Source organism: Clytia hemisphaerica, unplaced genomic scaffold (genome assembly GCF_902728285.1).
Source record: "Clytia hemisphaerica strain Z4C2 unplaced genomic scaffold, Clytia hemisphaerica genome assembly, whole genome shotgun sequence".
In the NCBI taxonomy this organism is placed as follows: domain Eukaryota; kingdom Metazoa; phylum Cnidaria; class Hydrozoa; order Leptothecata; family Clytiidae; genus Clytia; species Clytia hemisphaerica.
The window spans coordinates 800,354-817,697 of NW_027103595.1; the positions used below are offsets into that span (position 1 = coordinate 800,354).

At 35.7% G+C, this 17,344-nt stretch overlaps 2 protein-coding genes across 3 annotated transcripts; one reads left to right on the plus strand and one right to left on the minus strand.

The window, feature by feature from the left end:
* The first annotated feature begins 421 nt into the window (after positions 1 to 421).
* LOC136801617 (uncharacterized) lies at positions 422 to 3,059 on the plus strand. The gene is made up of 3 exons (XM_067058257.1): positions 422 to 509; positions 1,622 to 1,890; positions 2,578 to 3,059. Exons 2-3 carry the CDS (start codon positions 1,623 to 1,625, stop codon positions 2,742 to 2,744), a joined length of 435 nt encoding a protein of 144 aa, XP_066914358.1. The 5' UTR covers positions 422 to 509; position 1,622; the 3' UTR covers positions 2,745 to 3,059.
* Positions 3,060 to 9,599: 6,540 nt separating this feature from the next.
* On the minus strand, positions 9,600 to 16,392 carry LOC136801816 (uncharacterized). Of its 2 annotated transcripts, none has more exons than XM_067058483.1 (7): positions 16,304 to 16,392; positions 14,202 to 15,073; positions 13,438 to 13,545; positions 12,644 to 12,934; positions 11,404 to 11,775; positions 10,624 to 10,902; positions 9,600 to 9,810 (listed from the first exon to the last, which is right to left on the minus strand). In XM_067058483.1, the coding sequence occupies exons 1-7, from the start codon at positions 16,346 to 16,348 to the stop codon at positions 9,738 to 9,740; spliced, it is 2,040 nt and encodes a 679-aa protein (XP_066914584.1). In that variant the 5' UTR covers positions 16,349 to 16,392; the 3' UTR covers positions 9,600 to 9,737. The 2 variants fall into 2 exon arrangements, with proteins under 2 accessions (XP_066914584.1, XP_066914583.1); XM_067058482.1 differs by lacking the exon at positions 16,304 to 16,392 and adding an exon at positions 15,353 to 15,444.
* Positions 16,393 to 17,344: the final 952 nt, after the last annotated feature.

Genomic DNA, 17,344 nt, shown 5'->3' on the forward strand with positions numbered 1-17,344 from the left:
AACTAAAGCGTTATGTTCTTATAAAGAAACCGTGTATCGCATTATCAACCTTTAAATATAGAAAAGAAGAAAACAAAATGTACTGGAAACTAGTTTACAAGGCTGGTTGGTGCCATAGATCTAAAAAAAGTTTCTATGGCACCTTTCAGGGGATATTAAAAAAAAGTTGTAAAAAATGTAGAGTAGTTTTGCCATAAACAAATAAATGCAACTGAGAAAAATAGCCTATTTAAATGTGGTCTTTGTAACCCAAAGCTTGTAAATTTTAATAAGCATAGCTTTTATGCTATACTACCCAATAGTTAATGAAAGATTTTTGACTCATTACTCTCAAGAACTAATTTTAAAAAAGTAATTATTTTTTACAGTCTGTTTTACCTTTCAATTAACTAATTTTTAACGCCTAAAACATCTGCTTTCGTTTATATAAAACAAGGATAATTTTAGGGATCGGTCATTTTAGGCATTCATTCGAGCACCAGGAGAAGGGCATCACACCAAAATAACAAGTGAGTATTTGTTCAAAAAAATTAGTTGCCCTAAGATTTTATTTGTAATATTTCACGTAGCCCATCAAGAAATAGTCTGTGTCCCCTATGTTGTGGAGGTGTGACGTGTGTGACGTCCAGGGTGGTCTGGAATATAAAAAAATCCAGGGGGTCTGGTTTTTGAGTTTAAAACTCTAGGGTGGTCAGAAAAATGTTGTGGAAAATCCAGGATTGTCAGTATAATGAAGTTGAGTAAAATAAGGTTGAAAATCCAGGGTGGTCCGTAAAATGAGCTTGAAGATGGTTGGTCGCTATCCAAGGTAATGTAAAATATGAGAAAAAAATCCAGGGTGGTCCTGAAAATAAAAAAATAATCCAGGGATTCACCTTTCCAAAAATGACCTCCTCAACATAGGGGGTACAAATATTCTCTGGTACAGTCCAATAATAAACTCTTCAAAATTTTAAAGTAATTTTCTAGCCTAAGAAAATGTTGGTTTTTGATTGATCAGTAGGTTCAAGAAAAGACGAACTTAAATTTCCGTAAACATAGAAGCCCTCCTTCAGTACAAGTTCGTCTTAATTTCACCATTGTTTAAATGTTTTTATGCAATTTTCTAAAAGAATGGGCTTAAAATGTTCTTAACTTCTTCTTAATACTGTATTTTAACAATCAGAGCATTTTGTTCTTATATAATTTGAACTTATAAAATACATTAACAGTCTCCAGAATGCAGGTTTTAAAAAAAATTGGCTAAAAAATTTGAATTATTGTCAAATGACAAGAAACACCGCAATATAAATAGAAAAAGAGTAAACATTTTTTCTCACAGACCCGCTGGGGCTAAAAATAACGGACCAAAACTCGATGGGGATTGATATTCCCATGTTTTTTATGGCTGGGGATTTGAATTCCATTGTTTTCTAGCCAGAAAATTCAGTGGGGATGGAAAAAATAGCACAATATTTTGCAGTGGGAAATTGCTTATCTGGTTATCTTCGATGGGGACAAAAATTAGAGTAAAGTTTTCCACTGGGGCGATATTTTGGCCAATTTTTCTAGTGGAAAAGGTTCCCAGTGGGTCTGTGAGAAGGGGATGTGAAAGAGTAATCATTCTTTCTTTTTTCCATAGAATGGCTTCTACAAGAACTCTCCTTCTTTTAACCGTCACTCTATCAGCAATCATCCTTACACCAGTTGTTCATTCGTGGTCATACATCCCTTGTACGTCCGAAAATAACGGTAAAGTGACCATGGTTTCAGGATGTTTCATCTTTTATTGTCTCAGTGGAAGTCCTATTTCATGGTTCGGAATGGGTGCTCAACCGCTAAACGGACAAAGTCTTTGTGAAGCTAATTTTGTTGTCAATCATGGTGATGCAGAAATGAGCTGCTACAATGGTAAGTTTCTTCTACAATCATGGACAAAATATTCGATAAAATGAAATTTCCCTGCAATTACATCATTATTGTAGTGGAAGAACGGCGGAACAACCGTAAAAGTGGGGATGCTGAAGGCTCAAAATGAGATAAGATTGACTAGAAATTTGAGAAAAAAATCTAATTTGCTCAAAAGTGGGGAGGCAAGTCTCCCTGCTTCCGCCGGGTCTGCTTTTTCAAGCAGACTAAGTTATTTACAAATAGCACTATCCACAAATATATGTTCACCATGTTATTGAGGTTAACAAATTCAGAATATTTCAGCAATATTCGCCAAATACAAAGCTTTATTCCAAGTAGGCCCTTGAAGGTTTTTGATAAGGAGGGCTTATTTTTAAGCGGTAACTAAAGTACACGTTAGCACAAACTATGTAAGAACATGATACCACGATAGCCTGGAAGTACATTAAGTTAAGAATATTTTAAGGATTTGTGGACAAACTATGTAAAAACATCGATGTCTAGAATTTTAAGAATTTTAAGAACAAGTTAAGAACATTAGAATACTAAAAATAAGTGAAAATTAGAACAGCTGAACAATACTTTCAGGCTTAACACTAGAAAAGTTAAAAGAACATCATTTGAAGGCTTCAAAAATTTTGATGTTTTTATTTATCCATATTGCAATTATGCTTATTCAACTCGTAGGAGGACAAGAGTATACCAACGGGCAAGTCATATCATACGAAGGTTGTCGTGAAGCTTGTTTGAACAGCACAGTCATCCAGATCAATCCTAATGACCAATCTTGCCAGGGAATGAAGAGAAAACGAGGTGTAGCCATGAGGCTGAACAATAAGTTTCACCGGAACTAAAATAAGGAGATACGCTGTAGGGCGAGGAGGCTTCCTAGAGTAAAGAGTAGTTCCGCAAGTACCGGAATACAGAAAATTTTGTCTTTAAATACTGGAATACCGGTCGATACCGGATACTTGGAAGCCCTCTCCCAAATACGACGCCAGTATCTCCCTAATTTATTTTTTGTTATGATAAAAGCTATTTCAGAGAAATATGTAACCTTGAAATACGCCTTATACCCCTTCTTTATATAATTAGAAATATTTCATTGAAAAATATATAATACAGAATATTTTTATAATACGGAAAGAATATATAGAATTTACTTTCGACATGTATACACTGTGATATTTTAATGGTAACAATAGATTACATTAAATAAATATATTTTTGGTTCGATCGTTAGTCAATTATCAGCCTATTTATTTCATAGGATTCGTGTTTTTAGTACATGATACTTTATGTGTTTTTGCGAAACTCTTTTGCGAATTAAAAATATAAGTTTCACAAAAGTAAAAACAATCGAAAATTCTAGAATTCCCTAGTCAATTGAATAATGACAGAAATCAATTTTTTTTTCAATGTTTTTCTTGAATCTGCACAAATTTGGGCATTTTTTCCCTTTAAATTGAATTGAATAGAAAATATCATGTAAAAGATACACGAATCCTATGAAATGGGATAATAAGTGAATTTTCAGGTATTTAGCCTTTTGAGGGAGTGGCTGAAACCATATTGAACAACCAGGGCCTTTTGATCCACAAAATTGAGGACGCTTGCTGAGTTACCATTTCCTCACTGTTTCTATTTGATGAAAAATGTTTCAAGTGGTTCCCAGACCTTCTTAGTCAATGAATCATCAATCATTTTGAACACCCCAGTGTAATACGGATGCTCTTATATCGGATGGCCAATAGTCACTTTCATTTTTTAATTTTATTTTTTTATCCACGGATCGCTGATAGTCACTTTTCCGGGGGTTAGGTAGGGTCAGGGTTGCTAGTAACGGCTTGTCACTGTGCCGGGTGCATACTCGGCGCCTTGGGCCCCGCAGGGTTGCTAGTAACGGCTCGAATTTCAGTCAGGTTTAAAAAAGGGGTACTGTTACCCATATTATAATAATATTACCCCCGTCTTTTGCCAGTTCGGTATAATATGTTATGAATTGCGTGGTTTTGCTGTGCGGCGATGGCTCAACGGATAGAGCGCTGGCTTCCGAATCTGAAGGTCTTTCTTTGGTGGTGGTTCGAATCCCACTCGGTGCGAAAATTAGACAGGTCGAAATTGATGGACAAATGATTGACAGGTATGAAAACTCAGTCAGAAATGAGAAACTAAGTCTCAGAAACTCAGACAGTCAGAAAAGAGATAAATAGGATAAGAGATAGGAAAGAAAAGAAAAGAAGGTGAGGTGACTTTTGGCCATCCGATATAACATTTTCCGTGTAATACTGGGCGAAATCCTGGAAATATCTTGAAAATATGATATTTCCATATACATTTGTAAATATCGAAGTATGACTTTTCTATATTTCCAAAGTTGATATAATATCATATTTCATGATATTTCTAAATGTGAAACATTATATTTTCAAAATATTTCCAACTTTTAGAAATAGGATATTTCCAAGCAAAATGGGATATTTCCAAAATGTTTCAATGAATTTCAGGATTGTAAATCTCTTATTTCGCCCAGTGTAAGGCCATTTTCAAACAATTGAAATTCAAACTGAAATCTATGTATACCGAGTTTATCGTTCTACATCTGCAATTTGAGCTTTACTAAGCTCATTTGACGTCAATCGATACTTCGATTATCAGCCGGATTGAGAGAGAATGAAGGTAGAGAGATTATCACCATATTTCCCTAACACCCTACCTGGTAGTAATGCTTGGGATTCGAACACAGTCCATAGCATTCTTGAACACAGTCCATTGCTGAAATCTTTCTTATCAGAGACGTAACGTCTAAACATGGTCTAAAGACACCAATGAAAATTTCAAAAAAACGCAGCACCCTTTTAACGGAGGAGGGGGGTTTCCGAGAATCCGGAACATTTTTGACTGGTTTTGAAAAGTTTTTAGACGGTACACTGGTATCTAAAGGAAAAATTACAGGTATTTTATTTTGTCGAAAGCCCACAGCTTTGACCTTTGATTTTTACAATTCATGACGTAATGTTTTTTACGGAAAGACCCCGGTTTTTGCCAGTAGTGGCAAGTTTTATACAACTTTTGTCTTGTTTAAAATTGCCACTACTGGCTAAAACCGGGGTATTTCCGTAGACAACATTACGTCATGAATATCATGAATTCCATATTATGATAGCATTCTTGTCTTGTCGTTATCTGTTTCACATCATTCTGAAGCTGGATTTTCAACTTAGCGACACTGAAATATTCCATGACTCTAGAACGGCTCTTTTTTTAACTTTTTACTTTACGCGCAAGTTGTCTCAGCAGATGACATAGAAAATCACCATGTACAATTCTGGACAGAACAGTTTGTTGATTTTGGGTGGTACTTGCCAGTGTAAAAGGGTCATCGACACCAGTTTTGACCACGATTGTACATGTGTACCGCCAGAAGCGAATCGCAATCGCAGCACCTGTTTATGGAGACATCATGTAGATGTGGATTTTTTGGAATATTAAGCCGAGTTATCAGGGCACCAGTGGCTATAATCCCACTCCTCCCAGTGTGTCGTTTAATTCATAGATAGCCAAGCCGGCTTGCCGTGGGCCCTGTGAAAACAATCAAAAGATTACTGGGTTATCCACGTAAAATGCCGACTCTTTTATTTTTTATTCTTTACTGATGATGAATTTTGTTCAAAAAGCAATGGCCAAGTGGTCAAAGGCGTCTCCAACCAGGGGTTTACGGTTCGAATCCCAGCTCCTTTCAATGCTCCGTTCAGGTCATAAATGGCCGAGCCGGCTGGCCTTGGACCCTTGTGAAAGCAAATGAAATACTGTCGGACTGAGCACAACAACAACAAAGAATAAAACGAAAGAAGGGGCTGGAGACAAGACTAAATTAGGATCAATCAGCCAACCCCCAGGGATGCAATCATATGTTAGCTGTAAGTAACAGTTCAATAGGTGACATTTTAAAGGTCTACTCTTACGTGCCAAATAAACCAAATAAACGGGTCCCCCCCACCACTTGTTAATTTTTCGAAATTTTTCTAACCCCCCGGACCTTATTAGGACCCCCTCCCCCGTTTATTGATTTTAAGAATATTTTCAGTTGGCAAAATGAAGGCCCTCCCCCCGTTTATTCGAGCCCCCCCCCCGGTTTATTTGGCACCTAAGAGTACTTAGACTACACAGTGAATTAAGCAACAATATTCGGCAATATGATTTGTGCTCTATGATACAAAGGAATATCGGGATGATACTATTTTGTCAATGTAATGCTTGAAAACAAATATGTAGTAGTAGTTCTCCCACCTCCTACGAAGTATAAAAAATGACATTTTCTGTCTCAAAAAGCAGCAAAATTGTTTGAGATCCTATCTTGTAATGTAAACCTTCCAGACATTGGAAATTTTCCCGACCGAAAATTTCTACATCGAATGCCAGATAAACATTGTTGATGATTTATTTATCATCCACTTCAGCAAAAACAATGTCTAAGGCCTAGTCGGGGACAACTCCTTTTGAAATGTTCATTTTCCCACTTCTTTCAGAAAGTGTTCAAAGCTTTGCGACAGATAGTACCGTGTCAATGAGCCAATTAGAGGGGGGATGGCAACCCACTGGAGCTTAGTTCAACTTCCACTGTTCTTGACAACAAAATCATGAAGGTTTGTTTTTAGTATTATTTTTACAATAATTTTTAGGGTCTTCTTTTAGCAGCGTACGTCTAGGAAGAAAAGTACTATTTTGCGTGAATATTCACTTTATAAGGTATACGTTTTAAAATAGGGTAGACGATGTTATCGTCCGTCATACAGGGATAGTAAAGGCAGGAAAATATACATGTGCGGAGTTTACAGCTGTCATGGCGGTATACAGCAAAATCGGCGGGAGAGTTTCGAAGAACTGGAGAAAGACTGGCAAACTCTACCGGCTGTAAACTTTTTTGCGGTAAAAAAAAACCACTTGCAAATTTTCTTTCGGCCTTGAGCTTTTATCTTAGATAGTGATTTGTCTTATACTATAGCCCGGGGTCCACTTAAAGCTTTTTTATAGGCTGTAAAACAGTCCGCCAGATTTTAGTTGTTTTTGAAAAGTAAAAACAGTATGAAGCAATATTTTTATTTGAGAATAAGGGATTGCAAACCTGTTAATCGTGTTTGTTTCTCATCTTTGATTATATCATTCAACTCCAAGTAGTTTTATTGTTATTTGGATTTTTAATTTATTTTTTTTCAAAATAGCGACCTCGCCAAATGCTCCTACTAGTCTACTTCACTGGACTCAGCGTCATAAAAAAGTTTCAAAAAGCAAAGTTCAGCCAGAAGAAGACTCTAGTCTACTTATACTATAGCATAATTTAAAAATAGGGCAGAAGTTAGCGGAAAGTATTTTTACAATTTACTTTTAGGGATGGCTTTTATATAAAGTAGGATACCCAAAACACTTTATCTTACTATAGTCTGGAATATATAGCAAAATGAATTTCTTTGTTCAGCCAATATGGGCATATTTAATTCCCAAGATACTTTAATTGGTACTGAAATTGTGTTTTAAAAAATAACAGGAAGCCCAGAGGGCATGAAGGACCAGCGAATAAAAGTATGAACTGAACAAGACTTGTGTAGCAGAGAGGATTTGAACCTGGAGTCGCTTATACAAGCCATAGACGCCTTAGACCATTCGGCTATCTCTTATTTACAACAATAAGAAATAATTCATAATATTTAAATCTTATATACAGTTACAGAGATGTTTTTTTCCTAACACGTGAACAACTGAACTGTTCACATGATAGAGAAATGTAAAAACAACTTTTTTTTAAAAGAACATCTTCCTAAAGAGAAGAAGGTTTGTTACGGTTTGTTACATTGTTTTTCTTAAAAACACACTACATCTGTTATGTTCTTATAGTTATAGTTTTAATAGGTACTAGTTATCGCATGATTTCGAGTGCAATACGAGAAATATTTTACGAGTTCCGAGATTTTTCCGTAATATTTTTCCGAGCCTTTAGGCGAGGAAAAATATCGGTAAAATCTCGGAACGAGTAAAATATCGAGTATTGCACGAGAAGTCATGTGATAACTAATTTATTGTCGACTCAAAAAAATTGTCCTCTTTTTGTTTCAAAACTTACTTCCGCCTTCTTCTGCTTCTGTGTAATTTCGAATGTTTTTATTCGAAAATCTAATTCGAACGTTAGATTCGAACAAAAACATTCGATAACTTCCCGCTGAAAATATTCACACAAAAACAAAACTTTTCGATCATTTTCGATCCAGAAGTTTTGTTTTGAAAAGTTGCAGATTTTTCAGAGATGTATTTGAAAGTTTCTAGATTGATAATTCAAAATGCAGATGATGTACAGTATTGTTTCGATGGAGAAGAAACCCTCCATCATTGGATTAATCAGATTGATAACATTCAGTCTTTTTCTATTTTTTTGTTTCGATGACATATGGCCAGAGGAAAGGAGTCCCACGATGGAAATGTATGCTTGTAATAATGGTTAAAGAACAACATTTTTTCAACAGCAAAACAATTTGGATACTTTCTTGATTATCGTCAAGCTCTAAATGTTTGAATTTCAGAAGGAAGATGTAATGATTGTTGAGTTGAGAAGTCAAGGACGTACGTTGTTGTCGAGAACGAGAATTAGGAGAGAACTTTTATAAAAATCACTCGTCATTTGGTTTAATACAAGACATTACATTTCCCTTGTTGTGTTATGAGAAATCTTATTAGCCAACATTCAAGAATCTCAAGTTATTTTGTATGCATTGATAAAAAACTGTTTGGTTACCACACGGACAAATTTGCCAAAAGTTGAAAATATTTGGGTGGTGTCAAGTAGTTTTATAATTTCTTAGTTCATCAGATTTGATTTTAGTGTCTTTTATGGAAGAACTACTCCAAAGTAAAAGTTAATCTAAACATATTTTTGTTGCGTTTTTCCCTTTGATTCCCAAGTCAGTTTCTCCGAAAGTCAGTTCTTTTCGGCTGTTTTGTTTTGATTTTTCTCCCGCCGCTTACCCAGTCCCCCAAAAGTCAACGCAGTCATATTTCCAGACTAAAGAAATATGAAATATCGCAAATATCTCGATGCTCTCGACCAATCAAAACGCTGATATTTTTTTGGGTCGGCAATAATTAATTGTATTTTCTCCTTTTATGTTTTTAACCAATAAAGACGATTTCAATTGTTTTTTATTCTGTCAATCATGTTCTAACAGCCAATCAAATCCTTCACAATCTGAATTAGCCTGTGCTTGAAAACGCCATATATGAAAACGCGTATCGCCTAGTAAATTGTTACACACTGACACCGGGCAGAATGCCAATGAAAGGCCCAGTACGCTAAAGCTAGCTGGACCAACAAGATAAAATATGGTATAACAAATAATACTTTGCTACGCGGGCTCCTTAGATTCGCTCATCATTCTTTGTGTACAGGACAAGTCAAGAAATGATAACAAAGATATTTTTGATTTTTTTAAGTGTTTTTTATTTTAAATATAAAAATATTTACAAAATTCAAGATTAAGTACAGTATACTATTTACAATTCCAGAATAAGTGACTTAAAAAATAATCCTAATAGCAAAACTAACCATTTAAAAAGTATGGTATATGCTAAGCATCTAATTATTCACACTAAAAAATCTTCCTAAAAAATATGAAAACTAACCATTTAAAAAATATGGTATATGCAATCAATCGCATCTAAAACTAAACTTCTTAAAAAATATTGCATAAGGCATCCATAAAAAATGAATGCCAAAAGTAAAATCCAAAGGTTTGAGAGATAATTTATAAAGATGAAAATCCAGAATTGAATTCCGGTATACGTAGACAAGTTGTGTTGATTTAAACGATCAAAGTGAAGAAAATCAACGTCAAGAGATAGACGAAGGTGATGCTGTCGGAGCTGTTCATTTTCCTATAAAAAAGTAATAAACAACTTTCATTACACCATTCAAAACATTGACCGAATCCTAAGAACTAATATTTAACCATCTGATGCTCAGATTTCACAAATGGTTAATGGTTAATATACGATGCACTTTTTTTTCCTGATTTAGATTTCATTTCAAATTTTAATGTCAGGGTACAGAGATAGAACAAGGCTTGTTCAAATGTGCGTTATTCAGCTTTGCTATTACATATCCCTGATATAATGCACTTTTTTTCCTTCTTTCGTTTAGCACATACAATAGACACTCTCAAATACGATTTTCAAAGGGAATTGGAATTTAATCGAATAAGGAAGTGGATCGAATAATAGAGCGTCGTTTACGAGAGATTTTCGTATATTGTGACTACTTTCAATACTGTATTATAGGACACCCCCTTCTCACAGATCCACTGGGAACCCTTTCCACTGGAAAAACTGGCTAAAAAATCGTCCCCGTGGAAAATTATACCCCAATTTTCGTCCCCACTGAAAATAATAAAATAATTACCAATCCTCACTGCGAATATTATGCTATTTTTAAACAAAAAGAATCTAAATCCCCGGTCATAAAAAATAAGGGAATATCAATCCCCATCGAGTTTCACTCCGTTATTTGAAAAATTTCTACCGGGTCTGTGAGAAGGGGTGTTATATGCGTATCGAATAGTAGAACGTCAAATTAGATAGCGTCGGCACAAGAATATTTCAGCTTGAAAATCTTGTAAACATAATAAGAGCCAGTAGCCGAAAACTTCTTGTTCGTAAAACTTAAGAATCATCACAGCCTCTTCAACTTACCCAAAGCTTTCATAACCAGCAATTCCACACACTCCAATAGCAATAGTTGTCAAAATAATAAATGTTGACGTTAGCACTTTTCGACGGCTGAAATCGTACACTCCATCGGAGATATAATGCATTTGAAAAATCACCACAGAGGAGATGGCGATAAAAACAAACAACATGGCGAAGACCATAAGGGCGGCACAGAAGTGTTGGTAAAAAGTAGGTTCTGGCTCTGGTTTCTTGTATACACGGCTTTTGGTGTAGGTCACTAGGTTTGAAGTCCATTCGGAGCTAAAATGTTTAAAAAACGAAATAATTTGAATTTGTCGGAGGTGAATGTTTCATGCTATCAACCCTCTTTATAGGGCGGTGTTTATTAAGGGTCTCGAACATTTCAAGTTACTGATTTCAGGAGCAGCGCTTTTAAGAGGGCTACAAAGAGCATTGCGTTGTGCTGATATTCGATTTTATCGTCTCAACGAACACCTTTTACATAAAGAATTCCTCGTTCTTCAAGACATTTGAAAAACAAATCATTTTCCTTTACAGACTAGATAGGCTCACAGAATGCCAGTGAATAAGTATCCAGTTTTGAATTCGATTAGTCCGCCATGTGGTTTTCTATTTTACCTTAGATTTTGTTAACTTTCGACTTTCAAAACATTCCAATCCCGTCAAGCAGAATATAAAACAAAAAAGCAGACTAATCAGCTCAAAAGCTAGAAAATTTTCGTTATTTAAAGGAAGCCCAATCCAGTCAAGTAGTCAGAGATCAGCGATAAAACCACTTACCAAGCACTAATCATATCAGCGTTGAAATAAACCACCAAAGCTACAACTCCAACCATTGCACCGATCATGAGTAAAAACCATTTTCCCTTAGACAAGTACCCACCAATATTTTTGAAAATTCCATAATCAAACTTTTCCAATAAACTAGCAAGAGGTTGTCTAACCACCAAGAAAGTAACCAACAAAACAACATAACATAAGACATAAATCATGAGATTTTCGTTGTTTTTTGTTTTGAGTGGTTCAGGTTGCCACATATAGAATAATGTGTTTTCAATTCCATACCCACGAGGCTGTTCTTTTTTTACTGTCACGTAGCTCAACATATCTGTCATGTGATTCCAAAGCGTTTTTGGTGGTGGTGTGATAAATCTGGAAAAACGAAAAGTAGTGAATCGTTAGAGGATATTCAATAACAGTTGCAATAACTGTACAGTTAATTTAGAGCCTTTTTCTCTAATTTTTTCAAATTAGAGAAAAATTAAACTTTACGAAGAGTATAGAATAGTAAACTAGTCGTTGAAAACAGATCCATATACAAAAAATTCAAGCTCCAAATCAAAAGAATCGAAGAGGTTTAGGCTGCGTGTCTTTTCTGAATTTCAACGACTAGAAGCTACTTCCCTCAAAAAACGTTGTTTAATTTTACATTCTTTTTTAGGTTTTTGAGAATCCATCCAACTTTTTTGACTAAATGATATTTCATAGTAACATTAAACATGGGAACATATAAATAAATGAGCATTTTCAAAAATGCAATAAACAGAAAGAAAAACAAATGCAATCCCGCACGGGTCAGACATACAGAAATCTGTATGTCTCTCCTTACAATTTTAGGTGAAGAAAAAGGCGTTGGAAGAAGCTTCTAGTCGGTTATTTTCCTTTTCTCTCACGCTCGCTGAACATTTAATTAGTGTTTACATTGTTTGATTGACAGTTTTATTATAAGTAATAACCGACTAGTTTACTAGTCTACGAAGAGTATTGTTTATGACTTTTCACTTAAACTGACAAGCCCTGTCTCTCCGAGCGTACGGATTCAAACCCCCGAAGAGCGTTATTCACACAAGCCACACCCCTAAAGTCGGGAAAGGACATTTTTGTAAATGTCTTGTTTCGTCTGGCGGGAAGGAAAAATTTTTCTCTGACCACTGATTATCAATAATGTATCAAATTCCTGCATATTTGAAAGTAGATAGAATCGAAAGATCTTTCATCCGTAAAACATTACATCACTCACCCGATGGCGTAGACGTAAAGCCCATTGAATCCGTTTTGAATGTATTCGATTCCACCTGAGAGCGGTTGTACCAAAGCACTGAGTGCAATTCCAATAGATTGATAAAGTCCATGAAAAGCATTATAAGAGCTTTGTTTCATTTCGTTAAGTCTGATAAGGATGGGTTTTGTGAGTTGAGCGGTTGCCGATCCAACATAAGCGTATAATCGTACGGATCCACTTTCAATGTATTTCAGTCCGTTTATCAAGGGTTGAGTGATTCCAGTAGGCTTATTAGTTTTGATGGTAGGTCTGTGGAAAAAATAAATTAATAATTTTCAAAATTTAACGCACACGATACAAAAGTCTTTTTTAAACGTTGCCTGTTTTTTTTTACCGTGGAACATAATCACTCTGCTGGTCACTCGTTAGCACTATGTACTACATGTGTTTTAATACCTCATTGTGAAGCTTTAATAGGACATTTTGAATGCCTTCGTATCTTCTCAGTTTTTCGGTTTTAAGCCCTAATATCGTAACGCCTAACATAGCGCCTAATCCGTAAGCCCGTTCTTCCTTTGAATACTTCGTGAATATTTTTCTTTAAGGAAGTGCACGTTTGTAAAGCCTTTAGAATACGCTCTCACCCATCTGGTACACAACGTTGTTTCAACGTTCATCTAATGATCACAACGTCCATATAACGTTAGATGAACGTTAAAACAACGTTGTGTGCCAACTAGGCACAATCTTAGATCTTATGTTCTTATATACTTTGTTCTTATTTGAAAAACTTTTAATTTGGAAATACTTACGGAACATGAGTTCGCTGAGCGATCAGAAAGATGATCAATACCAGCAACAGTCCGACAATGGCGAATATGACATCAAACAACCCACTTTTTTCGACTTTCAAATTTTTCCTGTTAAAGAAAAGATGAAGAATGAGATCCAAGCCTAATCGTTTGATTCACATTTCCTGAGTAATACACCAACACATGAACTTAAACAGAGGGGAGAAAGAAATCGACCTGCTAATAATTATAAATATCAAGAACTTTTAAGCACTTTTAAGAATGCCTTTTCTCTTCCGGAATTTCCATTTTTTATTAAGTTTTCGTTTTTTCGATGCTAATATAGCGGTATTTTGCACCCTTCGAAGCCACCTCCACTCACGGTTGAATCAGGGGCAAATTCAACTCTTATACAGAATTCACATTTTGCATACAATAATAAATTAATTAATATTTTGCGGTAACCGCTTTATAAAAAGTATGATACAAGACACACTTTTTTATAAGCAACTCTTATTTTCGGGTCAGGGCTGGGGTTGCTTAGCATTCTAGCTTAATTTCTAAAAGAATTACTTTGATCACCCCTGATATTTTACCATTTATGCTTATTGAGTCAAGGGGTATCAGTTGCTGTTGTTAGATTATCCAAAAAGCTTTTAGTTTACTTTGGCTAATTCCAGGGTTCGGACCTTAGCAACCTGGTTGCTTGTAAAATGTAGAAGGAAATGTAGAAGGTAGTATAACACATATAATAATACCCAACTCTGTGCTTTAAAAAAACTTACCAGCGACTGCCTACTTGAACTTCACTGTTGCCATGATCAGAGTCATTACCAGACACATTTTTGCCGAGATTGCCATCACTGATGGTGGACGGTGGATCAATATGATCATCACAGTTCAAATCTCCTAGTTTGCTGTTTAGATTCTCGGCAGGAGCTTCGTTCGGACCATATTGTCCAGGGGTGATGGTGAACTGGCTACCGTCAGAAGTTTCCAAAGCTGTAGAATCATCATCGGTTGAGGCCTGGGTAAGTTTTCCAACATTATTAGCATCATCAACATTTTTGATTTGCTTGATGTAGCCAGAAAAACAAGGTAACTGGCCATCATCAACAATAATAGAACTGTTTGCATTGGCTATTTCTTCTTCAATTTTCTTTTCCAAAAAATCTTTAGAGCATGCATTGTCTTCATTGCCAATAAAAAAATTTGATTTAATTTGTACTGGTAAAGAATTACCAGAGGTTTCTGTACCATTGGCAGTATCAGAAACCGAGCTTGCATCTCCAGCATCAATGACTGCAAGTGTTCCCGAAGGTTGGGTTTCCTTGTCCATGCTGTCGAAAGAAATGGAGCCGTTATTTCTAACGTCCATGGCTGAAGAATCACCAGTGATCTGAGATTCTTGATCAATGCCATCAGCAGTTAGAGAACTGGTCATGCTGACTTCAACACTTGAAGAATTGTCAGAGACTCCCATGTTATCAACATTAAGAGAACTGTTCGAATCGCCATGGTTTTGAGGAGCTTGGCTTTCCACATTGTTCACAGGGTGATTGGAGCAGCACTCGATGACGATGTCTTCACCGACTTCAATGTTGTCTGAATCGTGTGTGATTTGTAGCTCACTATTTTGAGCTGCTCCGCTGAATCGCTTGAAAATCGAAAGAAAAGAATTATTAATTACTATCGGTAACCTTGATTCAGAGTCGATCATTTATCTACTTATTTCATCAAAAAATTGATCTTAACTCTTGTTAAGCTTCCCGTCAATCTCGACTGAATACCAAATGTACCTACCCCCTAACTCGTCCTCGCGTACAAAAATAACTTGCAATTGATACAAAAGTCCAAAAAATAAACACTTACTTCTAATCAAGATAAAACAAGAAAGGTTTTACAGATAGCATAGTAGTTTTTTCATAGCACTTACCGAAAATATATTATACCCAACTTTTAACCTCATCCAATTAGAATTCATCTTATTTAAAAAATCCAACGAGCGCTGTACTAACTAGATGAAACTCTAAATCTAAATGAAACTAATTTTCTTCTGTACATTTTTCTGAAAAGTGGAAAAAGTGACGTCAAATAGTTTTTTTTTTGAATTGAAAAGAATTTACGTCATATATTTTCATTTTTTTTAATTTATATACACCCCAGCCGTCCAAAATTCACGCCATCACTCCACCCACATCACGCCATCACGTCTGTAAGGCTTGACTTTCACTATAGAACAACATATTTTTTTAGTTTCACTTCTATTTCTATTTGAAGTCTCAACCAAGTAGAAATAGAAATAGAAATAGAAATTTTATGCATTTCAAGAAGAGTGTACTCCTGTCAACTTAATTTATTTGGCCAGTTTATTTCAAGCCCGGGGGGGAGGGTACTTAGGCAAATGGAGGGTACGATATGTGCCTCCTTTAAGGGTACCTTTTTTGGATTTCCAAAGTCCCGCTAGTTGGAAAATCAGAAAATCAAATTTCAGTCCCACTAAGGGTCGGAAAAATAGGAAAATTCCAACTTTTTACCCCCGGAAAGATCGAAAGTTGGTCAAAATTGGTCGTTTTATAGTAGGTTTAACGTCTCAGCCAAGTTAAAGAAATGGCATTTCTGTCTCAAAATTCAGGACTCAGTAAAAGTCAAAATAAAATTCATTTTCAACGATCTGAATCAGAAAAAATCTGCCCAGGGGGGGGGATCCCTCCTCCAATTATAATTTTTTTGGGGAAACCTAGAAATTCTTGAAAGTTATGGCTTCATACAGCATAATGGTAAAATAAAAATTTGGAAATTGTGAAAAAAACCCCGCAGAAACCTTGTAAAAGAAAATTACAAAAAAAAATACACAAACAAAATTAGGAATAGTTTCGAGACTTACCGGTATTATATATTTTGTTATCTTCATCCAGTTTGCTACGTTCATCTTGTCTTTCCAAACATTTACAACAAACGATATACCAACTAGATGAAAACTATATACATAATGAGCAATATTCTCGCACTGCCATTACTTTTTTGTAAAAACTAAAAAAAGTGACGTCAAATATTTTTTGTTGAATGTATTTGAAGTCAGTATGTGTGTGACGTCACATTTTAGTTTCGCTATCCGTACAAGGGTGTGGAGAGATTAGAGGCGGGAATTTATCCCAGGGTATTAATGCCATTTGAATCTATCTTTAAAGGTACACTGGGAAGTAATAGATTGGTGGTCGTCTCAGATCCTCAATCTTCTGATAAGAAGGAGGAGAGCCAGACAGCTTGCATACCCTCAACCTCGTTCCATGCGCATTATCAACTGTTTTATGCTTTATTATATGGTGCTAGATGATATTTTCTGGCGTCCATCAGTTGTGTAAATAAAGCCTGGGATACACGGGCACGAGGTTGGCATCCCCTAACCAATACAATCAAACTCGTACTTCTTTACTACCTTCGGTTTTGTAGACTCTAGGGGATTAAGGCGAGGTCAGAATGCTTGCAACGTTGCAAATCATTTTTAGAAGCTCACTTTCCGTGGGGAAGGTTAGGCTCCAAACATCTTGAATAACACCCAGGAGTGCCTCATCATGTAAGAGGCTAAAATCTTAAAATAGCCCAAATCACACATCACTCCATCACGCAAAAATAAAGTTTAACATCGCCTTTACGTTAATCGGTCGGAACCATGGCGTTCTAAAGTTTGTAAGGCCTGTAGATTTAGCACACCATGGTTGGAACAGGTTATTGTATACCGAGCCGTATTCATACCGATGGTAAATTTTTCTATCAATTTATCTTAAGGGCTCTGACCATAGTGAATTTTTCATAATTGTCGTGTTTAAAATGTGTTTTCTGACTGATGTAACCAACAAAACTATGGCATGTTATACTTTTTCTGTTAGACAAACTATTCCTGAATCTGAAAATTCAAAAATTGCAT

What these genes read in the sequence shown, in the direction of transcription:
- LOC136801816 (XM_067058482.1), bottom strand. Translation starts at nt 15,400, where the DNA reads ATGAATTCTAATTGGATGAGGTTAAAAGTTGGGTATAATATATTTTCG. An exon ending in GTTCAAGTAGGCAGTCGCTG is followed by an intron (nt 13,546 to 14,201) that starts GTAAGTTTTTTT and finishes TTTCTTTAACAG; the next exon opens with GAAAAATTTGAAAGTCGAAA. An exon ending in CTTTACGTCTACGCCATCGG is followed by an intron (nt 11,776 to 12,643) that starts GTGAGTGATGTA and finishes TCGTTTTTCCAG; the next exon opens with ATTTATCACACCACCACCAA.
- LOC136801617 (XM_067058257.1), top strand. Translation starts at nt 1,623, where the DNA reads ATGGCTTCTACAAGAACTCTCCTTCTTTTAACCGTCACTCTATCAGCA. An exon ending in AGAAATGAGCTGCTACAATG is followed by an intron (nt 1,891 to 2,577) that starts GTAAGTTTCTTC and finishes TTCAACTCGTAG; the next exon opens with GAGGACAAGAGTATACCAAC.